Raw genomic sequence first — 27,514 nt, forward strand, 5'->3', positions numbered from 1 at the left:
GTGGACAAACCATCACTAAACAGACTGAGCCTGGCTGCCTGCAATTAAACGGGACATTGGGACCTCTAAAATGTGGTTTGTTCACCAGCTGACCACCTTGCCACTCGTGTGAAACTACTCCATTTGGATTCTTCTTCCAAAACGGGCATGATATTGCTGCAGGCAGTGTGTGTTTCTTGAAGTATCTGTTGCTTTATGTCATATGTATTGATTATATATGGGTCAATAGTTTTAGCTCCTTTATCGTTTGTATAATATTGTTAATGCATTATAAATATTTTTTCTAACAGCCACCTTTTTGGTAAGATGGTTCTTCATTTGAACTCCTTTATTGGCTTCCTTGTCATACTCCTGTACCATTGGATGGGGACAACTTTATCTTTGAATCTGGAAGATCCGAATGTGTGTAGCCACTGGGAAAGGTAATACTTTCTTCTGGAAAATACATGACACGAATTCCGATTGTAGTAATTTTGTTTTGTTTTACTTGGTACATTTTAAATGATTTAAAGCTTTTAGTTCAGTAATGAAATGGGAAAAAAATTTCGCGTTACTGCATGGGCAAGGTAAGTTCATGGACAAGTAAAAGACTATTTCACACTGGGCTGAAATGCAGTCATCTTTGCAGTAGGGGTTAGGATGCAAAAAACACTACAGTGACACCAGCGATGTTACACAACCATCTGGGTACAAGAAGTGAATAAAATCGGCTTTTTTTCAATTTAAGTGAAAAGAAGCTTTTATATATGCAAAATATAATTAACCATACTGGAGTTTGGCCAAATTTGATTATGCTGATTCTTTCCTATTCAACATTCACAGAATCTGAATTAAGATTTGTTGTTTAATTTTTCTGATGAGGTTCAGAAATCTATAATGTACAGAAAGAAATTAATCAATTTAGTTGGTCTGTTTGTTCAGCCAGTTTCACGTTAATTGCAAGGAGAATGCCACAATGGGTAGGAAAGGGTGAGCCACAAGCATTTGCTCTACTGCTTTTCTTGTGTAAAGTTTATAGCAGTGAAACCAAGCCTTATGGTCTCATTATTATTATTATGCCTGTGATTGATCAGCTAGTCCCTGAGACAGTCTAACTGTTCATTTGAGGACTTCAGTATTTCCTGCATTTAAGGAAACAGTGTTTTATGTTTAATCTCTGGGCGTGCTGCTAAGCCACTGGACATTTATTTGCGATTGTTATGGCTGAATCTTTAGAAAGAAAGTTGAAACTTGTATTTACTTTTTTATAAAGTCTCTATATTAAAAAAAAATCACTTCAGGACTTTCCCCAGGAATTTATCTGAGCTTCATGTGAAGCATTTAGAGTCTCTGCCCCTAGCGTTATGTACAATTTGGCTTATACAGCAATGTGTATATGAAGTAGTTACCATACTAAATACCTGTTTACAGTATTCAGGCACATGTCTACGATGTTACTGGATACTGCTCTATATTACGTATGCTTTGTTTACTGTTTTTATAAATAAAAATGGTTTTGAGGGAAGCTACAACGTAGCAAAAGCAAAATGGGAAAACCCCCCAAATATAACTATTTACATTGCATAATGTATTTTAAAACAAACTAATCGAAGTCTGCAGAAAGAAACATGTATCTAGCAAGCATGCCCATTTTGTTGCATGAACTTCTTTCCTTCTTCTGCTGAGTCTCAGAAATGGGGAGGAACTCCAAGTAAACTCACCGAAATATTCACACTGTTGCCCAGAGCAGGCGACAAAGCTACATAAGTATGAAAGAGTAAAACCCCAGATACAAGCTCTCTTTACTGCTGCTGTCACTGGCATTGCTATCTGCTTTAAATAAATCTACCCCAGCCAGTAATAAAACGGACTTTAGAAATAAACCGCGGTCAGAGCAAGAAGGGGTAGAGCATGCCCTGCCTGCAACAACGAGCGCCGAGCCTAAGGCAGAAGCGTTGGCACCCCACCAGCGTTTTGTCGGACTAGGTCGGACAGCTGGATGGATTAGGGTTGCTTGCCTTCATATGGACATAGGAAAAACAGGGAGTTAAGTTCTGGGCAGTTAAAGTAAGCGGGTCTGGATGTGTTTTCCCTCAGTATAGGTGATGACAGCAGGAAGAGGAGATTGTGGCTCTTACCCTGCAGTAGGTGCTAGGAGGTCAAAGAGGGCGTGCGTGAAAGTGAGTGAAAGCTGGACGGGCTACATACTAAGTGTTTTGGCTGGTCCTGGGAATTAGTCCTACTGCAGGAACTTGCCATGCATTCCCGTATTTTCTAACCCACTTGCGCAACCAAGGACTGACTGACTGCCAGCACAAACAGCCTGCTGAAGAGTTTTCTAGGATGATTCAATATTTTTCCCTTTTGCAACAGGGCTCTGTTCCTCTTGCTCCCCTGACAGCTCTGGAGGCTCTGGACTTCAGAGTGTAGACTTATTTCTAGGATACTGTGCTTATAATTTGGCAGAAAATAATAATAGAACTTCAATATAGTATTTCTGAGGAAAAAAAAAGATTCTGTGTTAAAAATTAGCTGGTAAACAAAATAAGGTATGGGCTTTAATATTTTATAATTTCTGATTGCTGAATAGACTGTTTGACGGCATAATTGTTATATCATTTTTCAGTAATTATTACTTTGGTGTATTTCTGTGTTAACAGCCACTTAGTATCTAAATACACCGGCAGATCTTTCCATTACCAAAGAAGATGTTTTGCTATGGATACAGCTACAGTTTTTAAAATAAATTTCTCAGAAAATCCAGTGAGATTTTTCTATTCTGTATGATAACAGAAGAAATCTCATCTTCTGGCTCTTAACTAGTTTTCCAGCTATCCAGTGATGTTAGTAAGTTTATTGCCATAGGAGAACACACTACTTCAATTTGCTGCTCATTTGAGGCACAGGTGTTTTGTTTTTTTTAAATTAAGGCTTACATTACTTATCTTTAAATGCCTGGTAGTACTATTTCATCAAATATATTACACAGTAAAGACATGATAGCTGTCCACATATATGTTTGTCTTCGCTTGGTGGAAGAAAAAACCTTTCAATTGATAACTTCTATTCTATAAAGTTAGCTGGTTCATGTTTTACTTGAGCTTTCTGTGAGTTTTTGTTGCACATGAGTATTCTGTTATATTTATTCCTTTCTACACCAGGACTTTGTAAAAGATGTGCTTAAATCAGACTGTACTGTAAAGGACTTGCTCGATAATCTGTCTGCTTTCTCTCTCTCTCCCCAGTTACTCAGTTACAGTGCAAGAGTCATATCCGCATCCTTTTGATCAAGTTTATTACACCAGTTGTACTGACATCCTAAACTGGTTTAAGTGCACACGACACAGGTGATGTATAATTGTTAATATTGTCAAACTGCTGATATTGTAGATATTTGTAAAGATTTTGTGTCTGTCGAAATCAAGCATGATGTGTAGGATATTTTAGCTATAGTGACTAGTCTGTCTAACTGCTGTGGTCTGTGTCAATTAGGAAATGCTTGTCCACGCAATGTCACATATGTTTTATTAGCAAGTCAGGGTGTATCATCCCATGGAGCGCTAACAGAAAACGAACAGGTTGGGAAAAAATGTGCAATGCACAAAATCAAATCCCCCAGGCCCTGCGAGGTGCATTTGTTCAGAAATGTCATGAGAGACCCCTTGCTGCTTGCAGCCTTATGTTCTGGGGAAAGTGTATGCTACTTGAAAGGAAAAGGAAAAGATTTGTTAAAGGAAACTCCTTGTGCTTGCAGAAAGTAAGCAAGGAGTGAATGACTAAAAACTGGTGACAGCTGTAAAAAGCATTTTCCTCAGAGGAATATACCCGTAAGTATGAACCAGCAGTGGGAAAGTCTCCCTGGGGCACAGCAGCTGGAGGAGGCAGATCAGTATGGATAGTACATAAAAGGAGATACTGAGTTCAAAAAGAGATTACACTTAGTTTACCTATGACACCATTTATATACGAGATGTTCTTTGCTGGGAGTTCAGGCTGTCTCAGGTGTTGTGGGGATGTGTTTACTGCTTGGTGGAATATGTGGTCAGCAGCCAGGAGAGCCAGCGGGGGGAGATTTACGAACACGGTGAGGGGCAGAGAGGTGAGAGCAGTGGGAGAGCCAGCTTCTGATAAATACTACTTGCTCGTGTCAGAAGGAAGCTATATTTTCTGCAGTTCTTGACGGATTCACGTGCTGATTTCTCTCCGTGCTGCTCACCACTGCCCTGCAGGGCTGCGTTTGGCAAAACGCAGCCACCCCCCTGCAAGAGGTGTGCAGTGCTGCCGGCTGCCCAGGAGGTCCCAGCTCTCCCTTGAGCCCTCCCATCTCTTGCCTTAACCAGAACTTCTCTTCTCATGACATCTCTGCCCCTAGAAAACTGACTCACCCTTGGGAGGACGATCCCCAGAAGTTCCCTTGGTAACTGATAGCTGGAACGGTCAAGGAAACTGATACGTATTGCCAGCCGTTAGCCTCTATAGGAGATGCTGATGGCAAAGGCAGTGATGCTCTGGTTTGCATATTAGTTAAGTAGCCAAAATCCTTAACTTCTTTCCCTGCTGTCTGGCCACCCATGGACATAAGCCTTGTTGGGGAACCACTAGGACTCTTGAACTCAGCAACAGATAAATCAAGGTCTCTTCGAGGTTTTTTCCTCTCCTCTTAGTGACACCTGAATGTTTTTTAAAATGTGTAAGAGTATATATTGTTTTGTTCCTGAACCATGAATTGTATGTAATAACCATTCATTCTTTTCTTTAGGATCAGTTACCGTACTGCCTACAGACATGGTGAAAAAACAATGTACAGGCGTAAATCCCAGTGCTGCCCTGGATTTTATGAAAGCAGGGAAATGTGTGTCCGTAAGTTTATCTTCTTTTTGCTTTGAAATTCCATATGTTTATCATAATGCTGGTTTGACACCCCTTTGATGGGCGACTGGAAGCTGAGTTATGGGGGCTCAGTTATTCATCAGTGGTGCACGTGCAGCTCTCGTTGAAGTCAATAGGTGTTGTGCATATGCAAATGACAGGATAATTGGATCTCTGATGTCTAAGTAACACAGCCTTGATGTGATTCTAACTAATGATCATATGGAAGATGCACAGCACAAGTATCAGTGCATTTTCCAACACAGTAAATAAATACGAGGTTCAAAACCAGAAGGGAAGTGCAAGGTTTTTCTCCTTAGCGTGGGCCCCGGTTGATCCCCATGCTTAACCTCTCTTGCAGATACAGAGATCTGTAACAACTGTTTGAAGGTGGAAGCACTGCCTTTTCGAGTGGCATAAGCCCCTGTCTCCACATCTTCCTAAGTCTAAAAAGGGACGAGCTGTGTCCAGAGCCTGGCAGTGGCCTTGGCTCAGCTCTCTTTCTCTCTCTCGTATGGCCTTGTGCAGACCTAGGAAGCTCTAATTCTTAAAATGGTATTCATTCAAGAGCATAGTAAAAGGCAGAATGAAAATAGAGGAGGTGTTAATCCAGAGCCCTGGAAGTGTATGGTTAATTAAGTGTGTAGTTTAACGTGGGGTTGTTCAAAGGCATAGAGTGGGTTGGGTAGCTAGATGCTCGTGTTGGCAGAACTGACAACAGGGAACTCGTGATAGGTAAGCAGTTGTGAAGGGTAGCATATCCTTGTAGACGGGCAAATGTGTAGGGCAAAAAATGAAATGAATTCAATAGTATTTGAAGTTATTTGTCCCTGTGAATGCACAAGCGCAGCACGGACTGCAAAGCTAAGTTTTCCAGAAGTCAGGGAACAAAATCTCTTCATCTTTTCATCACCTTGGAAAACTGAGCTCATCAGGGGCAATCTTTTGTCTGTAATGTCATTTGCGATGTTGACCTGTGCATATACTTTTATTAATTTTAGGGGACAGAAAGGGCATGCATTATAGTGGAAAACAGCTATATCCATTCCTTGGTTTTGCTTCAGCTCTTCTAATAATGAGATTTAAAAAACCTGCAGAACCTTAATGAACAATGTCAGAGGGACTGAGGTGGTATAGTTTAATTTTCTTTGGAAATGTGGGGCCCTGTAAGAGCAGACTGGCGAAGGGCTGGAGCTTCTGGACTGCAGGGGCTACCCTTGGGCTTGCCGCCCAGTTTCTGAAGAGGCAACCGATTGGCAAGCCTTGCCAAGAAAGAAAAGTGAAAAGCCTGGCTTACTGGGAAAGCCACAGCGTGTGAGCTGTTTTGGCGGCTGCTTTGGCTCCCCTCGTGTGAAGCTCTGCGTCATGTCCCCAAGACAACCCCGACCTGGCTGGTCTGCGCGGGGAGCCTGCCGGCACGCTCCCACCGCCCCGGAGTGGGACCTGGACCGAGGCATGTGTGAAAGGCTGGCTCTGTAACAGCACGTTTTCTGCCTGCCTCTCTAAGGCACACTGCTTTGCCTGGTCGTTTTTTCTCAACTGAGAATGAGAAAAATGGAGATACGTTCATTGCTTTATTGTCTGCCTTACAGCTGTAATGACAGTGGTGAAGCATAGCACTCAAGGAATAGAGAAGCTTGTCCAGGAAAACGTTCTGTGAAATAACAGATAACAAGAGATTTGGCATTGCCTCTGGATTTTGCAGCCCAGTTTAGGAGATGGCAGTGCAGTGGATAAGTCTTTGGTCTTTACTGGTAAACGAGAATCTGAAAATCAATATCAGTATGTATGTTAAATTTATTTATTCAATACAAATGCAAAATAGTTTCTTAATTTGTGCCTTTCTGCATGTTGTGAGGTGCATACTGGAAGTGACCAACAGGATTTATTTGTATCTCTGGAAAATTATACCCTGTGAATGTCACAACATATCACACTATCCTCATTTATATTTTTGTTTTACAGCACTTCCTGGAATTTGAAAACGCAGCAGTAAGATCTTTGATTTAAAGTGTTTTCTGCACAGGAAAAAGCAAGGTCAAAATGATATTTTAAAAAAACAACTTTTTAAAAGAATGGTTCTATCTGAGATCAGATTAGCAATTTTTTTAACCTTTTTGTTTTTAATGTGTATGTATTAGACTTAGAAGAACCAACTTCTAACTACATTTGGCTATTGTCAGCATATATGAAAGATCATATTTAAGTTTTTGATTAAGTAGTATACTTTTTGAATTATATAACAATTTGATCACGTGAGAAGTGTGGTGATGAGTCTTTTATGTGACTACAGCTTTTACATAGCTATAATATATGTAATAAATTCATTCTATATTAACATAGGGATACTCAGAACCTAGTAAATTCAGATCAGATTGGAGGTACTAATTTTTTACTGTTATTACATAAAAAGATGCCAAATGCTGATATTCAGGACATATCTGCTCTGACTTTTGAAGCAATTTTGGAATGCCTCGGACTTCAAATTATGTAAAAATAAAGATCCTTCAGTGGAGCTAACTTTGCATTTACTTGATTCTGTAATGGTTGACCTGGAAGGCATTGAGAGTCCTTCAGTCCTTGTGATCTTCAACTGGAGCTGAGGGTACAGGGCAAAGGAGGAGTTCAGTAGTTAATAGAAAGCAGCAAATAGTTCATGCTTTCCATTGTTTCAACCAGTTTTCTTCATAATGAACTTGCACGTACTAGAGTAGATGACGCCTCCATACACTGTGATAATACTAGTCATCCAGTTTAACTTGGAAGTCAAGTGTGATGCTGTCAGCTGAGATCAAATGGTAAGAGATAGCGATATCGGGAGGACTCTTCTCCTATGTCATTGTAGCAGAAATATCACTGGCAGAAAGCCAACACAAAATCTTTTTCTGCAAGAAAATGGCGACCACATTGAAAAACACACGTGCACCTACCCTCTTTTTTATACGTGAAGATAGAAGAGAATCAAAGCCATTTGAAGTGTTGCAGATATGTTCTTTTATGGTGTTGCTGCTCCACAATGTGCACAGCATTTCCACTAGGGTAGTTTTATTTTCCATGCAGTGTGGATTATTTGTAACTTAGTGGAGGTTGTAGGATGCTTCTAAAAGGCTAAAATATTTGTGGTGCTGTTGACATTTTCTTGTTTGTTTGTTCCTTTATTTGAGTTCTCAATTTAGAAAACTCAGTTAGAAAATTCTACTGGTAGATGATTTTGGTATGACTCAACACTTCAGTGCATACATTGAAATCTCGAGTCTTCCCTTTTAAAATAATAATTAGGAATCTAGAGCGTGAATACTCACGAGTCACTGTTCCCCTAGAGGTAGTACTTGCTAGTGGTAGTGCCACTTCACTGTCTATAGTGCGAAGAGAATTATTTGTCACTGCATAAAGATTTGCAAGAATGTGCCAGCCTCATGTTGCTGAAGTTTGTAAATGCTGTATTTGCAAAGGAAAAGAATGACCAACAGCCAGAGAAAAGCACTGGCTGAAATTTAAGTGGAGTTTTTTTGATTTTTTTTGGAGTCCAGTCTGAACAAATGAATTTGAATTCATCTTAGGATACAAGATTTCTGTGGAGTTGTGGCTCTAAGTTCCATACTTGTTCCTGAAAACTTTCAATAGGTGAATCTTGTGTTATGTTTTCACTTTCTGGTGAAAATTCCTTTTGTGTTTTGTCTTTGGATTCAGTGTATATATATATATGGAATATATGTGTATGTGGAAAATATATATATATATATATATATATATATGGAAAATATACAAACAGGCCTTCTTTATCACTTATATGGAAATTTTTGTTTTGTTTGTTCTTCTCTAAATTAAAAATAACTGTTGTACTGTAAACTGTCCAAACTCTGATACGGAATTTTAGCATCCTCTTCTTTTGACTAATGCCATTGATAAGAAGACGACAGTTGCAGTAGAGGTAGATATCTGTTAAGAGTTTTATGGAAAAGACCACCCCACTATAGCCATCATAAGTTTGGAAAAAAGTCTGTTAAGTAACTTAGATACCTGTCTTTCCAATGTTTCTGAGTTTGTTGAAATGATGCTGCATTTAATCACTATTAGTAAGCAACAAAGTGGTGTCAGAAGTCAGACTCCATCTGCAGCCCTTGGAAGCTTGTCAGGGAACCTCTTGGGGAAGTTCTGAATGGTGTTAATAAATATTATAATAGACACATTTATCTTGCATGACTTTTGGCCAGAATAGATATATGGTCTTGCAGATTGAGTTTATTATGGCAAGCAGTGTTCAGTCATGCTGGATAGAAAAATTATCCTGTGTTTTATTAGTTGTGCCATTTGGGTTTGTCTTCAGGTGTGTAAAGAATTATATTTTAATTTTAATTTCAATATTATTTGGGGTCAGTACTTGGCCTGTTTTATAAGCATAAAGATATCTGCTAGCACTTCCAGTATTACCCTGGTGCTCTCCTCATGTAACTCCTGTTTATAAAGGATATGAATAATGTGCAAATCTCTGATTTCTATCTTCACTATTGCCAGTATCTCTGCAGAAGAGTAGGCTAACTGGAGCTCAGGTGATTATTTATTTTTGCTCTTAAAAATTACAGTGCACGTAATTAATGTTTAGATCCGATGGATTTTCTGAGGTGATCTGAGTACCGTTTATATGCAGATACAAAGAGAGAACCATTCTGTTAAGTTCTATAAAGGAACTTACTCCTGGCCTTAGAAAGTCCATACCAGCTTGAGTGATTGACTTAGTGTCTTATTTATTCCAAATAATTTACTGTCACTTATCTCCTAATATCAGTGGCAATCCCTAGATTTGGCATACAGATGCTAGGCTAAGCTACAGACTGAGAAGTTTTTACAAAAAGTGCAATCTTCTATTTTTGTTTTTTTTTGCATTTACAAAGTCCATTCAATTTTTAGCATTTTTCTGAAATGAAAGAATTCAAAGACTTTAAGATGTCTTCTGGTGCCTTTCTTGTAGATTGACACACATACAGAAGGTAGATTGATCCTAGTAGCATTTTGGTAGCTTGAACATTAAGTTCACATACAGTTGCTGACAATGTAGCACATTTCTAAGAATGTTAAAGGAGAATTACGCTGGTTGAATTTCCCCTAGACTTGAAATAGAAATGTCTTAATGCATAACTGGATGTCACTCACTTTAATAGCAACTAGTCATCAAGCATAGGAAAAAAGGATTAACCAAAGGATATGTTCTAGCATATAGTATGGAAGTGAAGATTTTATTTGAAAAAACACATTTATAATGTAGTTTAAAAGATATTTGAATTTTATTTTGCACGATAAGTGCTGAGGGACCTTATTTTAATTAATTTTGAGGAAGTTGAAGTTAAACCTTGTGGAATATGTAGAAGATTTTTTTTTTCTGTTTCCAGTCTAAAATGGTTTCTGCATTCAAATTTAATTCACAAAATTTTTGAAAACTTTAACAGCTAAATAAGCTCTTTTTTTTTTTTTTTTTTTGGAAAATGGATATATTTCTTCAATTTGCTCTTTTCAAAGACTGGGTATCCAAATCAGGATAGAGTGGTATTAGCAGAAATGCTGAACATGAAGCACAGTCAGGCATGTAGTATGACTTCTTTTGTTGGAAGTCATTTATCTGAAAGAAATAATATGGAGAACTACTTACAATCAAAAAGCAGGACCAGTTCAGATATTACTCCAGTCTTCCTAATATGAATTCTCCTTAAAGTTGATAGGAATTTTATTTAATAGATTTCAGGTATGAAACCTCATGAAATCAGGTGTGATTTCAGGTATCTGCTCATTTGATGATGTATTTAATTTGTTTAAAAGGTGGAAGTCTAATTGCGGAACCCTAGTTGATTTTCCTGGTCACTTACTTATGTGCATAATTATAGCCAAAATATTTCAAGCTTTGTTTATGTTAACTGATTTATGTCTGGCTTTTCAAAATGAAAAAGCAGCAGATCCTAAAATGCATGCATAAACTTTCATTAAAGATAAAAATGTCTTTTTTCAATTTTTATTACTGGAAATCCTTCTGTGTCTTATTTTAACATCAGATAATGCAATGCACAGCTGTCTAAATGTCGTCTATGGTGACTTCATGTCACTTTCTTAATCACAGAGGGCAGATTTGTAAAATGCCATTCAGAAATTTCAAGTCTTGCAATGTTCCACTCTTCATATATGCTCTAGTTCAGAAGTGGAAGTCATCTGAGGCGCAGGAGTTACTCCACTCAGCTGTAATGCTGTCAGTAGGTGTAGCAGTGGGGGAGCAATCCGCGTTTGCACGGCAGGGGATATGCCGGCGCCCATCAGCGTATAAGTAGGCGTTTGGATTCTAATTTTCTCTTGAGCTGGAGCACCGTCTCCCTCTCTTCGTTGATACCAGTATGAGACACGTGATCAGTGTTTGAAAGTGGCAACTTGACCTGAAATTGTATTATACATTCTGTGCCTCTAGCATGACTGGCTTAGACCCCCTGGTATGAGCCCCCCTCCCGAAGCTGTGGTGCTAAGGCATGTCTGCGAGCGTGTTGGCCAAGCCCTTGCCTCTCATAGCTTGCAGCTTGCTGTAATAATGGTGGCGATGGCCTGAGTGGGTTACGCATGTCTTTTCACAGGGATTGGCTTTGCTTAGCTTCCTCGGCAGGGAATGTTCATTCAGCCGGTTACGGAGTTTCCTCTGCGGGGCACATTCGCTCAGCTGGTTGCAGAAGTACCGGCGCCCGCAACTGGGGTGGGAACAGAGCTCAAGCAGCCTGGTGGCCTTGTGTCCCAGGGACGGGGCAGCTCCCTCCGTGGTGCGGACGGGGCTGCTACAGGGAATTGCACACGCAGCAGCAGGTATTTTATAGATACTTTAAGCTGGAGGATACTCCATAATCAGAAAGAGCAAATATACCTTTTGTTTTTTAAGGAAACAAAAGGATGGAATCTGCTGAAATAGACCTGTAAGTTGGACAAGGCAAGATTTTAGAGAAGATTTTGAAGGAAACAGTAAGACACAGAAGAAAAGGGGAAATAAGATGTAGAAGGAAATATGCAAGAGTAAGCTGATTGCTTTTCATATAATTGATTTTTCCCTTAGAAAAGAAGAAGATATGCCTTATGCAATTTACTGCTGCCAGTGAATTTTTGGTGCTTCTTTACACCGCTCAGTATCAAAAAGACTTCATGTTAAGTTTTCCATCTGCTCTTGCACATAAGTATTTTCTTATATCATCTCCAATAATTCCATAGAAAACCAAGAGGAAATAGTTTCTCTGTCCCTGATGTCATTCATGTCTTTTCAGCTTGTTCTAGTGCTTTTCATATCGTCCTCATCTTACACTTTTTTGTAGGTCATGTAGTAAATTTTGGTTCTCTTATCCTTATCTTCAGTGCAATACTTTTTTTACAGATGCTGTCACTTAGCGATGTTAACTAGGATTCAGTTGCCAAGAATCAGTTAGCCCATAAGGTGTCTAGAGAATAATTTCTTTTGGTTACAAAGTAGGTTTTTACATATATCCAGAGTGTAGAAGGAAATCATTCTTTGATGAGATATATTGTGGGGCATTAAGAAACTTTAAAAAAAAAAAAGGAAATACTGGATATCTTTAATTCTTTTGTATATCTTGAACATTTTTTGAAACATTCTTGGCTTTAGTTTAGCTTCTTCAAAGTAAATAATTACAGGTACCCCTTCTTCATAAAGAAATCTGTATATTTGTATGCCATATATATATATATATAAAAAATTTTAACTGATCTTAACTGAATTTATTTGGAAGCAGCAATATTTATATTATACAACTTCCTGCAGTGGTCCTTATCCCATATTTCTTTGTCATTAAAGTCAGCAGAGTTTTGGCTGTCAAAACCCCTGACATTGTTACGTATAGATAACTTCTATAGAGACTTAGTAGTGGTAGCCTGTTTTGAAGAGTTATATTTGATTTACGTTCTACTACTGGAAAACTGAAACACCACTTCAGAGGCTGAAGAGAAACGACTGTTGATTTATGCTATTGTGGCTAAGAAAAGAATACGGCTCTAATTTGCGAGATGACTCTGTATTGTAAACATGCCTACCCAAAGTTTCATCTGTTGTACATTTGTTCTAAGACAGCTATGTTTTATTATTGGAAGTACTTGATGATTATTTGTACAGCGCCGTAGCGTGTGTTGTTACATAGGGTTTTTAGGAAGGACCTATGTGCTCAGTGTGGTGGGAGGGACAGTGCAAGGAGATGCTCAAAGAGCTGCTTCTGTACCTCTCACTGGGTCCAGTTTCTTACAACATTTTGATTTTTGTATTTTTTTCCATCTATCTCACAGAGTGTGCGATGGAGTGTCACTTTATTGTGTTTAGCTTTAGTGCTCAAGAGTTGGGGTTGAGTATGTTGGTATCACTAACGTGCACATGGAGAGACGTGTATGTGTACAGCTACTGTCTGTTGTCTGATGGTTTACTGGTAAGATTTTTCACACATTTGGTTTAGAGAGAGCTTCAGCGCCCAAGGCAGCACTTAATAGGCAAGAATCTTCAAAGATACAAGTAATTAATATCTAGTTATAAGACTAATAGAAAATTGTGATGTATTATTTAAAGTCATTCGTTTCATAATAAATTAATACAGAACAATGAAATAGCTTTGTATTAATATCTTGTATTATCTAACATTTAAAAATGCATATTCTCCCTTTGATTGCTAATTAAGATCATTTTAGTGCACATCTGAAATAAAAGTTATTAGAAATAAAAGTTGAGAATGAAAATTAAAGGCTTATTAGAAATAAAAGTTGAGAATGAAAATTAAAGGCTGTAAAAATATGCAATTAATGGCTGGGATCCCAGATAACCAAAGATTTTAATAATACATACGATTGATCTCTGTGTGGCTTTCCTTTTTCTTGGCCACACAAAATATAAAGATGACCAACGTGCTTCATCATGTTTAATTAGGAAAAAACCAGGACATTTTGCAAGTATTTTTCCTAATTACTGTAGAGCATTTTCAATCCATTCAGAACCAAAATGATTCACATGTAGTTCCATTAAACTTCTTGTAAACACCAACTTTGTCTTTTTCCCATCATTCACTTTGTATTCACTGTTATACTGATTAGATTCCTGTCATAGTTTCTCTGGAAATGTTGGTACAAAGAAAATTCTCAGCCTGTGCACAGTTTTATTAAGTTTTATTGTTGTTCAAACTAGAAGGAAAGTATTACAGTGTATATATTTTGGAAAGTTAAGGGTATTTTGTGATGAATATGTGCCAGCAAACTGTTGCTGGTTGCAGATTCTTCCTTGTCAGTGTATTGTATTCTGAGTCAGTTACTCCCACGTGCTGGGTATCGAAGCCATTTCACGTTTTTCTTAAAAGTTTCAAATAAAAGCTCTATTTCAAAGTAAGCCTTAACTGTAGAAACACATGCTTGCAAATAATAAGAAAAAATTATAAAGAAAAATTTCAAGCAGCTCTGGTTAGCACTTAGAATAAAGGTTGCAGTGATTCATAGGGTTTGTATCTCGTGCCTTACCTTAATCATCATCACTGTTTTGTTGTGCTTCATTTGAACTGTGCAACCATTCAGAAAAATCAATGTTAAAATACCGATGTGTTGCAAATCGTATTTTATCCATGCAGTTGCAAGAGAATCCCTCTTTTCATGCATGCAGAAGTTCCCCTTTTTTTCTCGGTGTGAGAGTTTGCTTCAGAGAATCACAGGATGGTTGAGGTTGGAAGGGACCTGTGGAAGTCATCTTGTCCAACTTGCCTGCTCAGGCAGGGCGACCTAGAGCGTTTTGCCCAGGACCTTGTTCAGATGGATTTCCAACCTATATCGTCCTACGACTCTTTTTTCATTGAATGTGGACAATTTTCTCTTTGTTAAATGCAAAAGTATTTGAGGAGCACCAACATGGTTTTAGCTGGAGCCTTCAAACTTAGGAGAAATAGAAGAGAATGAAGTAAGAAAATTTACTTTGAAGAGATGCCATCAAACATTAATCACTAATGTTAATTTTCCTTTTAAAAGATATTTGAGAAATGAAAGATCTGGATTAAGAATAAGTTCAGAATATTTTTGCTAGTGCTAGGAGTTCTTCTCTAATTCTTTTTTTATTTCCTTCTCTGACAGCTCATTGTGCTGATAAATGTGTCCACGGTCGTTGTATTGCTCCGAACACCTGTCAGTGTGAGCCTGGCTGGGGAGGACCCAACTGCTCCAGTGGTGAGTTTTCACCTGCTTCTGCCTGTCTCATGCTCTTTCCATGGTGTTGCCCTCTCTTTTGGGCAGATTATCATCGATCCTTGGGCTCCTGCCTTCTGGTCAGGGGTTGTTCTGAGTTGTCAGGTTACTCTGCGTGACCTGATTTTTCTTCATTTACTTGCAAACATATTACCCTGTAGCAGCAGGAAATGTCATGAGCTATTTTGTGCTCAGAAACATGCCAGATAATACGGAACTTGGTATCTGGAGTAAAGTACATAAAATTAGATTTTAACAGTAAGAAAAGCTCTGATTTTTTATTTTCCTAATGTGTAAAGAATGATGGTACCAGGAGGTGTTTAAAAGCTAGGAGCAAAGCCTTCCTCACAACCCTGTCCTCCTTTTTCACTCTGCCACTGACTTGTCCTTTCTTCCCCTCACTGTGTTCCCCTCTTGCATGATCAGTTGCTGCCTGTCTGCTCGGTCTCTTTCCATTTTGCTCTCACTGACTAGTCACGTTTCTCCACCTTCCTTCTCCTTCCCCTTTGCCGCGGGAGTGCGTGCAGGAGACGAGGGGAGCAGGAGAGGAGCCGGGAGGACACAGGCGGCAGGAGGCAGGGGCAGGGTGGCACCTTCCCGGCTTGGCGTGTGGGTGCAGCCGGGTGCAACCCAGCGAGCGGGTGGTCACGCTTGATAAAGAAATGGTGAAGAGCAAGGCCATCACACGCTCGATGCAAGAACATAGCAAAATGTCAAAACCACGAAGTGAAGTCGTAAAATAATATCAGTTCATGACCTTTTTAGTCACTGCTGTTTTCTAGACACTGTGAGCGTAGAACCAGGTGCTGCTGGCTGCAGTAAGGCCGTGAGGTCTGGACAGAGGGCAGAAACCCCTCACTGGCAGGGCGGGCGTGTTTGTGCACTATCCCTTCCTCTGTCGAAGGTAATCGTTTGTGCAGACATGAATTGTTATTTTTTCTTCCCTTCGCCTGAAATAGAGTTTCTCAGAGTAACTCTTGATTTTTTTATTCATTATAATTTGTTATTTATTCCATCTTTCTCTTCCCCTTTGTAAGGCCTTTGGAAACGTAATGTTGAGGCTAACATTACACCCATATACTTCGTTACAATCGAGTTCAAAGTGGGTCACTGCTAGTGACTGTCCACTTGAAAGGAACGTATTTTAGTCAACAATTAAAAAAAACATATTCATAATTTACATTTCACAGACCATATAAAATTCTAATTCATAAACCAGACCTTGATGTCTTGCAAAGATATTATGCTGCTAGTTTACTTAGTATGGGATTCCTATAAAAATAACAACTGTGAAAAACCTAGATCATCAGCAGGACAAAAATAATATGGTTGTATTTTCACCCTCATTTTTTGCCGCTTGATAAAAATAGGGAAATGTTCCTTTTTTGCGAACAAGGTGCTATAGTGACTCTTCATCTGGAACTGATCTGTTGTTTAGGCAGCATATTTTGTGAAATTTGAGAGAGAAAGAGAGAGAGTCAATAAAAATAATTAATAATAAATTACATGAGGAAAAACTTAACCATTTAAAAATTATTACATTTGTTGTATAGTCTTTGTATATACTTACATGTGATTCTTTTCATAAACAGCTCTCAAGAAACACCAAGTTTTGCGTAAGGCATAAAACTGAAATAGTTAGCCATGCAATGTTACTGTAATACTGATCTTAATCTAGTGTGCTGAATTGTCAAAAGAAATTGTCAAAAAATGTTATCTTCCTTTCTGAAAGCCTTATGTGTCAAGCTCTTCTGTAACTAATCAAACGTGCAGAAGAAACGTCTATCACTAGACAACATAGAATGGGGAGATACTGTTATTTATTGTGATTTCCAAGTTTGAAACTCGCTGAAAGGGCACTTTAGAGGAGACAGGAACCTCTAAATCTGTCTTTGGAAATAATCCTTCCTCTCACAGGGTTTTCTAGAGTCCATTTCCCTTACCTGTCCGGTATAATTCATTTTGAATACATGTGCAGCTCTTTTCTTCTGCTGCTTCCTCAGCTGGTTGCCTTTGATTGCTTGTCACAGCAGCCTCAATAGCAAAAATAGTTTCTGGTGTGCGTACACAACAGGGCAAAGCTGAAAGGGCCTTTGTTCATGTACCTTTGAACAGTGTGATCTCTGGAGAGGTTGGTGATCCTCTAAAAGCTTCTGCGTGACGTTAGAGCTAACTGGAACTACCGAAATTTGTTTCGGATCGCTAGTGTAGTCCTAGGAGAAGGGGGATAGGCTCAGGAAGAGGGTATGTTTTGGGATTTATCCCATTCCATGTGGACAAACGTAAGAAAGATGTTGCTTTCACCAGACTGTCCGTCTGAGTTTGAGCGCTGCTGTTTGTTGCTAGCTGTGCGTGATTTCCTTATCCGTGTGTCTGAGAGCTACGGCGCAGATCAAGTGGAATTGAAGAGCAGTGGATAGTGTTGGAAATACAGTAAGTGATAGGGGTTTGGCTCTCTGGCACTGAGTTTTATTGTTGCTTGCCCTACGTAGGAGGTTTTCATATTTTGCCTTTAACTGTATTTTCTGCATGATTCCCAACTTGATTAATTTTAGTAACAGAAAGGTACAATGAGATGAAATAAAGAGATGCTTTTTTAAAATAATAATTCTGTTGATGTGGAAGTCACTCATTCAAGAAAAATACATGCAAATTGCCATACTGTAATAATGTCTATCATATAAACATGTAACTATTTAACTGAATAATGGAGAAGGAGCAATGATTACAAGGCAGGCAAGTATTTTTTGTAAGGCAGAAACTCATGGATTTAATGGTTACTGATCAAGTAAAATATTGTGACTGAAAGGGAGAGATATTCTCAAAGTGTGAGATGTTAGGCAAACTTCCAAATGTAGTATCTGTTCATTTTCATGGACACAAACGTGTCAGAAGCAACTGTTCTACCTAAGCACTAAACTTTTTGTAAAACTGCAGAACTAAACTTTTTCTTCCAAAGTACTATCCTTTCTCTATTAGGATTGATTATTCTCCTTAGAAAGAAGTTTCATCTCTATGTCTCTGAGAACAGAGTTAGTCCTATTGCGGCATCTGTCCATCTGCCAACCCCCAGCTTGATTTTTATCTGTTGTTTCTCAGTTGTGTTTACCCAGTGTGTTTAAAATGAATTTTTAAACCGTATGCCACGGCTTCTATGTGACGGTGGCTTTCTGGGTCGTAATTGCAGACAAGTGCTTCCTAAATGCTGTAATGTTCTCTCCAAAAATGACAGTGATTGCATGGTCTAAATTCATGCATTGTGCTGTACAAGCTGAATCAGCAAGCTTTCTCCCCTATCTTTGCATACTCCCGTGTGCTGCGGCCTAATAACCTTTCTAGGGACTAAACTTTTTGGGAGACTCCCATTTCCTTCTGTAGCAACGATTACCTCCTTTTTGTGACGAGTCTTATCCAGTTCCTAATAGTGGCTGCTTTCAGTTTATGGAGAAGAGGGATAAAGATTTGACTAGACTACTGAGGCTGTCCTCTTTCAGTGTTTAATTCTAGCCCAACCCATAACTCTCCTCTCCATCGCATCCTCTGCCTTTCTCAAAACCTTGCATCCCACCTGAGGGGATAGGATTGGATGTATTCTTCTGTGACTAAAACCTGAGTGGTGGTCTTGGAATTTGGCTAATTAAATAATACCTCCTTGGGGGACATTTCCCGTGTGAAATGTATTTTTTCTTCAGGCCTTTTCTTTTTAGTTAAAGGACATATACTGTATTAGGCAGTGTTTGCTTGCAGTGAATTTCAGTGGGAGGTGATGAAGGAGATGATGATAATGCACACATTCTGAAAAGAAATACTACTTGGATTGAGAGATCAGTCATTTGCAGAACGCTTCCATTCTAGCGGGAGAGATGACAGTCATGCGAAACAAGTTATTCTAATAAAGATTTATCGACCGAACACAGTGGTCAGGTCAATGACAAACGAGTGAACAGAAGACGTGTTGAACCTACCCCTTGGAAGGAGCGAATCAGCACAACCAGCGCGCTGTCAGCACCCCTTTGAAGAAGTGCTTGTGGACTGCAGGAGTTCATAGGTTCTGGCTAGGGGCAAGGAAAAAGTGTAGAAAAAAGGACACAGTGGTAAAGATAGGTATGTTTATAGATTAAAAATGTAAACTAATAGATTTTACTGAAAAACAAACAAATCAACGCAGCCTTTCCCTCCCAAACTGGATGATTGTTTATATCAAATTTTTAACCTGCATGTGTCAGATTGGATTGTTACATGTTATAAGAGCGTTTTTGACTGCAGGTTGTGTATAAAGCAGTCGTATGTAAAAGTTGCTACACGTAGTGATAGTTGGCTGTCTAGATGTGTAGAGATGATCAAACCATGTTTTAATTTGTAGGTTATGTTTTCTGCCTGTTTTCTGCTCACACCCTTGCAACAGTATTTGCTGTAATACATAATATATGGACCTGATTGTCAGTTTTGAATGTGTGTGCAAGATAGATACACGTGCAACCAGACATGGAGCCCCACTAAGCAATTAGGACATTCACTTTGTTTTTCTTCTCATGCCTAGTAGTCCACAAATAATTCCTCCAAAATCAATAGGACACTTTCTGAATAAGCTGGAGCAGAGGCAAAAGGCCAAAATCAATATTACACTGACTCGTCTGCAATAGTTATAGCCTTCGTGATCCCCCAGCTGGCCTGAGTAGTAAAGCACAAAGGGAATGACATGTTTTTGGTTTATGACAGGTATGTTAGGATTGTTTGTGGAAATGTGAATAGGCGTTTTCTATTTTTATTGAATTTAAGTAGTCTGTTATTTGTTTGAGTCACTGGATTTTGTAATTTGATTCTGTTGGTGATTAATAGAGTTTCATTGGGGCTATAGTCCGAGGACGTGGGGGTAGAACAAGTGGAACTAAGGTGTAATTTGGCTCCAGGGTTTTATAAAGCATGAAAAGAGAACTGGCTTTTTCCTTAATACAGTAAGCTGAGAGGTTAAAGCTGGCATCTCAGAGAAACATCTTCTTACCTTTAAATGCACTTGTTAAGGAAACTTTTAGGATACAGTAGCTCTGCTACTGTCTGATTTCCTTTAGTGTCACGGGTGTTTGTAAAGTTTGCAGATTCCATGAAAATCTCACTGTTTTCTTCATGGGACTTGGCAAATGCAGAATATGGCAGAAACTGGATCCCTTGGCATAGCTTGTGTGAGACACTCACGTGAGTTACAAGCACTGCCAGTTTCTCAGTGGAGCTTATAATTTCCATTAACCCTGCAGAGGTGGATGTGTGACTGTTTTCCACAGACACACTTGCACCCCAAGTGGAACAGCCCCCTTGGTGTGGGTACCAGGCAAGGTGCCTGGGAGCATCTTGTACACTCTGACAGCACAGCTTGTGAATCTTGAAGCTTCTTTAAGCTTCTTTGACCAAGGCATTGCTTTCCGTTTCATTTGTTGAAAGCATTTTGACAAACACAGCTTGCAAGATACGCTTAGAGAGCTAGCTCATCCTTAAGTTTTCAAAGCTATTCAGCAGGCTGTAGAAATAGGTTCTGGTTTTAACCACATGCTTGCACCAGAAAGGCTTGATTCCCAGAACTGAGAAACTGCTAAACGCGCAAGTGAAACTGCAGAGTATCCTGACAGAGAGCTATTTGCTTTTATGGAAAATGTAGAGAAACAGCTCATTCAAGTAATGCAGAACTGCCCTCCGCCCCAGCTCCCAAACGGCCACTTGCGCAAATGCATCCTGTTAGCAAATGACAGCAGGTTGTAAACAGTCTTAAATTTAACCTTTTCTTATTACATGTGTCTTCCCCATACTCTTCACTACCCTTAATTCTTCTGTAATTATTACTTCTGTAATTCCCCTAACTGACTTCTCCTCAGTTTTGCCAGCTGAACTCTTTATCTTCTCCTCTAACAAGGCTGAATACCTTTGGGTTGAGAAACTAACCCACCAGCAAGCTAGGTCAGGTGCAAATAGGGAAAACAGATATTAATGGAAGTTGCCATCATCTTCATTGTTGACAGAGTCACTACAGTGTCATTATGGTAGGTGGTATCAAAATTCCCAAGGCTACATAGCAGCTGTGCAGAGTTCAGTACAACAATGTATTTGAAATTATATTATTCTTATGTTTTAATATAATTTCTGTGCTATAAAGCATTTTGGTTTTGAAGTTCTAGGGAAATTAATGGACTTTTTTTGGATTTTGTGGACATGCTTCAGTGTTTTGCTGAATTTCAAGCTTTAAGCAATAGCAGAAACAAATATACATTTTCTACAAAACTGAGTTATTAAATTCACTTATGTTGAGATTTACTGAAGGAAGGCATTGCAGTAAATAGTGGTAGTTTTATTGATCTGTAAACATTTTCTGGATCAGAGATGCTTTTCATTTCTGCTTTTCACCATTTCATAAACTCAGTATGTTTGTGGTGTTTACCTAACTTGATTTCTTGAATAATATCTGTGTAATTTTTTTTTCCTAGTAACAGTGCAAAAGTATTTTTAGTACTGGTTTAATTTCAATCTGCATTATAGATTGGCAGACTTATGTATTGTCAGTGGCTCACTTAGCAGATTTTCAAGGATGTGAAGGATAACATATGTTGCTAATTTAAAAATTAAGATGACCTTCAAGTCATTGCAAAAAGGGAAAAGGCTAATTTATGGTCCTACAAGGGGATCTGAGCAAAATCAGGATCATGGACAACAGTCCATTTTTTACAGTACAATCAGATTCTTATAATTTTGTAAGTTTTCCTATAATAGTGATTATTTTTAACAGGTTTTATCTCAGTAGCAAGATAAAATGAACACTAAGAGCCATCTGTGTGTGTTTTTCTTAGCAATTGTTCAACCTTGTCTTCTGATGTCCAAAGCACTTTAAAGAGTCTTCTGAAATTTATGGCATGTGAAAGGCATATAGTTCCAGTCTTTTACAGGATCTGAAAAACACATTTTCATTGTTCTTCCACTTCACGGATCAAAAGGCTTTTACAAAGTAAAAAAGAAAAATGCCTAGATTAAATTAAAGCTTAGCATTTTGAATAAAATCCTTCCTTATACACAAAACAAAAAGTAAGAATGAAAAATATGCCACAGGGTAAAAAGCCTACAGTATAACAAATGAAATGAGGTAGAAACAAAAGACTCAAAGAAAATCTAGATGTAATAGAAAGTGCGCTCTGAAAAAAAACACTACTATGCATTTCTGTGTCTGGGATGTAGGTAAAGTAAGTCTTCTACTAAAAGGCATTGATATTTTATAGTTATGAGTGATTCTTTGAAAGGAAAAAGATTTTTTTTCTGATATGCATGTGCATATATTTTCATAACAACCTGAGGTGACTAGAACAGAGCATATAAAAAATATATGGCGAATAATCTCGTGTTTTTATTAAATAAGACTTTGAAGCTTTTCTAAAAGGTGTTTTTATTGTACTTTTCAGAATAGCTGGCTTTGTTTTCTGGCTTTTTCGACTCATCTCTGAAATTTCTGTTTGCCGTGTTCCACATTTACTGTCTTGCAATCCAGGCTGACGTACAGGTTGATGTCACTAGGGGCTTAATGCATCTTGTCGAATTTTGAACACACTTGAGTATTTATAGCTTTCAGAATCAGCGGGAATTTACTTTTATTTGGTTTAAATTCCAGTTGGGAGAATTATTATCTGTTTCCTATCCTGCAGGAATATCCTTAGGGAAACGAATGCCATCACATCAGATCCGCAGCTAACCAAATCATAATAGCAGAGGGTAGTTTCAAGAATACTCTCTAAACTTTCCCATAAGGATGGTGTGGATTTAGATTAGTGACAACATTCATATTTTTGCCATGGTTTTTGCTTAGTGAATCAATCAATGTTGTTCTGGACACAAATATACTCAGAAATGAAGATCATTAAGAGTAGCATCTACATGGCTGTGACTTTTCATGTCCTTATCAGCTAAGAGTAATTCAAGATCCATAAAGTATTATCCAAGTTTAGTTTTGTGTTGACCAAAGGTACATGATGCCTTAATGTAATATATGACCTATTTGGCTGCTGTCATGGTATGTGAAATACCTTTCTTCCTGTCAAGAAGGACATCAATCCAGTTTTCTTACAAAATTTTAATCTGGAGCGTGGTGTACACCATGTCTTCGCAAGCCTTCAAATTGTAATTATGGCAGTCTCTTTGGGCAAAACAGTAAACACATTTTCAGGTGTGCAAAATACAAGACTATCTAACACATGAATTAGAATTAAATTTCCCTTCTGTTAACACTTGGAAGTTAGATGGGCATCCGTTGTTGATGGAGAAAAGGGAGGACTTGTCCTGGGTGTGTTTCCTTACTGAGGTCGTCAGAAAAAGAATTGAGGTGAGTGGCTCCTCTCACCTATAAATTTAAATGCCGCCTTCATAAAAAGTTACTCTGTTTTCTTGTGGAATTCTTACCGAGTTTCATCAGGTTCTACTTACTGCCAATTAGATATCCAAAGTATTAGTTCCACTAATGTATATTTATGTTAAGACAAGCTTATTTCGTGCTTCTGGAACAAAAGGAAGAGTCATTCTTCCAAATGCTAAACTCTGGACAGCCTTAGGGCAATTTATGATAACAAGATTGTTATCATAATCTTTGATTGGTATCAAAGGCTACTCCTTTGGATAAATCAAAGTTTTCTCAATATTGGCCTATTTTACTTACACTGGCTGTGCTTGGCCATTAGTGGTGGTTATTGCCTGATAATCCAAGTCACTTGTGGGCCCTCCTAGAAATGTTACTCTTTTCTTATCTATATCTTCTGCTCCAAAAAACTGGGATAGTTTTTAAACTAGGGCATGTTACAGTTGATCTACTTTCAGTTGTAGATGATGGTCATTCTTGCTCCTTGGTGGACCTCATGGCTGTCCCTGCTGGGGATTTGTGGACTCCTTCTGCAAGTAAAAATACAGAACAGAAAGTTTTCTCTGCCCCAGAGAACCTATGATTGAAGGAAAAGAAAAGAGATAACACAAAGCTGGGAACATACAGGAGATGAGGAAGGAAGCAAACACTGATAAATGACTGTGGCATGTAGTGGTTTTGACACACTTGCCGCATCAACTTTTTGCAGACTTCACAGGAAGGACTTATAAGGTAGGGATGTGGAGGAAGACATCATGGCAGTTTTATGGTTTGGGGTATGGAAAGCTGTGCCAGGTTGTAGAGGCAACTTGAGAAGAAACAAGGAAGACGATAATCTGAAAATGCAACAAATGGGCTAATGTCAAGGGCGATGTAAATGTGGGGGTTGCTATTTGGATACTGGTTGAGGAATGATAGATGAGGGATAGACCATAAAGGCCATGAAAGTAAGGACAAGGCAATAGAGATCTGAGAGTCAAAGGAGGGATGCAAAGGAAGGCTCAAAGATTTAGACTTGTCCTTGATGTGACAACCTAGAAAGGAAGAAGGGTCAGTCAAAGATGATGTTGAAGTTATGGGCAGCTTCAGTTTGTTTTACATGCTGGAGCAAGGAAAATCAAATTTCACTTACGAAAGGCTATGGCTCCTTGAACCTATCTGAAGAAATTATGTTGGAGTTTTGAAGAGACAGAGAGATAGGAATTCTGCATATTTGCCACTGTTTGCTTATTTTAAATTTGTACTTCACAATATTGCATTCCAAGAGAGGGAGCGTTCACTCTGTTCTGCTGTTTGTGGTAGGGAATTCTATTTTCAGTTGTTTTAAAAGACCATAAAAATATGTAAGCCTAATGCTGCGGTAAGAATCTCCTCTGTTTGGGTGACAATCGTACATATTTCCAGAAACACACAGCAGCGTGTGTTGCAGAAATATTCGTAAGCCAGAATAAAATCTCGTTCTGTTGTCTTGGTAGTACGTACAAGACAGCTACAAAAAATGATAGCACGAAAAATAAATCTTAGTTTTGTTGTGATTCTTCATTTTCACTTCCCCATTAGCAAAAAAGAAAGACAAAAAGAGAAGAAAGATCTTAAAAAAACCACTGCAATAAACATTGTCTGGCTTGAATATCATGGTATAAAGGAAACTGTAGCATACTTAAAAGATAGTTGCAAGTTAAAGTTTCTAAGGAGGTTTTTCTTCTGAAATATTCTTTGACTTGATTTGATAGCCTTATTTTGTTCTCATTATAGGCCATTCTTTAGAGAAGTACAGAATTGTGGGTGATCAAGGTGGGTTTGTCAGGAATAAACTTGGACTGATTTGCACTTTTCTTTTTGTTGCCTTTTAATGAAATCAATGGGAAAAAAACCCAGAAAAAACCCTTACAAGTGTGTGACCACATTTAATTAAAAATGTCTTTGTTTATAAGGAGCAATAAATTCTTCAGATGTGTTTCAGATTATTATAAAAATTCATACCTTGTACTGTGAAGTATCAGGGCTCCCTCCATCCCAATTTGCAAATCACCAGCCGCTCACAGAAACCGTGTGCATAAAACCACGTCTAGGCCAGCATAATAACAATGTGCATTAAAGTTATTATACTAGGAAATACAGAACTTTAAATCTTCAAAAGGCCCCAAAACGATAGCAATTTGCATCACAGATTTCAATTTCTTCTTGAAGGTGATTTTTTCACAGTTGAATCCTTGAGCTTCTCTATGTTTCTAAAGTCATTGTTTGGCACTCAGTTTCAGCGACTATTTCTTCATGATGGTAGACCTGTATTGTCTTACGAGTTTCATACCATACTTGCTCATTTTAAATGAGGGTTTATACAATGCGGTGCCCTTATTCCCCACGGCAAACTTTTGCTTTCACTGAGCAGCCTTTTGAGAGAAAAGTTCTTTGTCCTGTGTTTGTAGCAGTGTGATATGCACAGCACGTACTGTAGTGACAACAAAAATATTCCCAGATGAACAGAATGTGTAAAAAGAAAAATGACAACAAGATGTGGCATTAATACCATGGTGTTTGTTAAACATTTACTTTGATCCTCCCCCCTGCCCCCCCCAGCGTAAGGTGATGGCAGAAAGGATCCTGTGAGTCTACTACGAAAGCCGATGGAGAGCAGTACAGCTGGCTGGTTCTTCTGTTTAAAACAGAAAAACCTGAGGGTGAACGTAACATATGTGAAAAGGGGAAGGAGAATGACTTTTGTAAGGAAGGTGCTCTGCGTAAAACAGAGCAGCATTAGACCAGTTCTGTATGATCAATACAGAGAATTAACCCTGGCTTACTGATTGGATTTTGCATTTCTGCAGGATTCAGACTGTTTCCCCGAGTTATTGGAGCTGAGATGCATCGTCCTTGTGTCAAAACCATTCTGAACATGGGGCTCTTGTCTCTATAGTTTGCTTCCCTTTCACATATACCCTGTGCTGAGACAGATGATTTACAGCTCCAGATCTGTTCAGAAGCCAGTAGCTGACACTTTTGCGTGCGCATGCATGTAGCGTTCGCGTATGCGCGTGTGCCTGTGACCTTGCTGCAGTCAGGACAGTCGGGGCAGCTATTCTGATTAAACTCCAGCTGACAGTCTGTAACCTGACGATAGTCATTAACTCAAAGACTATCCCATTCCACCAGATTAGCAGCTGTGACTTCCAGCCCGGCTTTCTTAGTGTCTGAATACTAGGAAGCAGCAGAAATAGTCTGATGTAATAGCTGGTAAATTTAGCCTCCAAAACTAATTAAAAATAAACCAAACTCATCACAGGAAACGTTTCTACCCTTTGCCCTCTTCTTTTTTAACAGTAAACTGAGCATCAGTTTCTGACGAATCAGTTTAATTTCCTATGGGGAACATTATTGATTATCAGTCAGGGGACCTAGAAGTAAAATATGTGATTTATCCATCTCATTCAAAGTTATTATTTATTCCCATTAATCCTACAAATTTCGCCACAGTTCTGCCCATAACTCACAGATAGATGCTAGGCTGGTGACAGACCTTGCGTAAAGGACTATCGTGCAGTCGTACTGTGGTGGGGCCACCGTTGTCCTGGTGGAATGCTTCACCATTGTGCTGTAGTGAAAAATTGCATAGTCAATATTTGTTACCCACCTGGCCATTGCCAGGAAAATGGTCGTGAGACTGGAAATCCTATCAGCTGCCATATGATGCTTTTTATTTTAATGATTTCCTGCAAACATAATGAGAAGATCACGCCAGGAAACCAATAAATTATTATGTACTGTGCGGTACATGCTCTTACGGTAAAATAGTCGAGAAAGGTTCAAGTTCACAGGCACAGCACGTTCACCTTGGACATCAGTAAATCTCCAGGAGACAGCAAGGCGCAGCCCAGGGAGGCAGACTGGGGATGGGATTGTAAAAAAAGCGGAGGGAGTACTCTGCCGCTTCACAAGTGAAGCGGTTTCTAGCAAGGCAGTCTTGGTGCCTGGGTGTTGGGTGCGACGGCAGCTGCGTGGTAGTAGACGTTTCTGGTCTATGTGGCTCTGAGACTCATTACGCTGGGTCTTCAAGCAGCTGCATGA

General features: G+C 38.8%; 1 protein-coding gene across 2 annotated transcripts in view; it reads left to right on the forward strand.

Moving 5' to 3' along the window:
• Positions 1 to 291: 291 nt before the first annotated feature.
• The window catches only part of MEGF10 (multiple EGF like domains 10), a 77,999-nt gene continuing 50,776 nt past the window's right edge, over positions 292 to 27,514 (forward strand). The window contains exons 1-4 of one of the 2 annotated variants that reach the window (XM_075136575.1): positions 292 to 422; positions 3,225 to 3,326; positions 4,739 to 4,839; positions 14,962 to 15,054. In XM_075136575.1, the coding sequence (XP_074992676.1) occupies positions 307 to 422; positions 3,225 to 3,326; positions 4,739 to 4,839; positions 14,962 to 15,054 (412 nt within the window). In that variant the 5' untranslated portion in view covers positions 292 to 306. The remainder of the gene's footprint in view (positions 423 to 3,224; positions 3,327 to 4,738; positions 4,840 to 14,961; positions 15,055 to 27,514) is intronic. The other variant, XM_075136574.1, reaches the window with a different exon arrangement.

Source organism: Calonectris borealis, chromosome Z (genome assembly GCF_964195595.1).
Source record: "Calonectris borealis chromosome Z, bCalBor7.hap1.2, whole genome shotgun sequence".
NCBI lineage: Eukaryota > Metazoa > Chordata > Aves > Procellariiformes > Procellariidae > Calonectris > Calonectris borealis.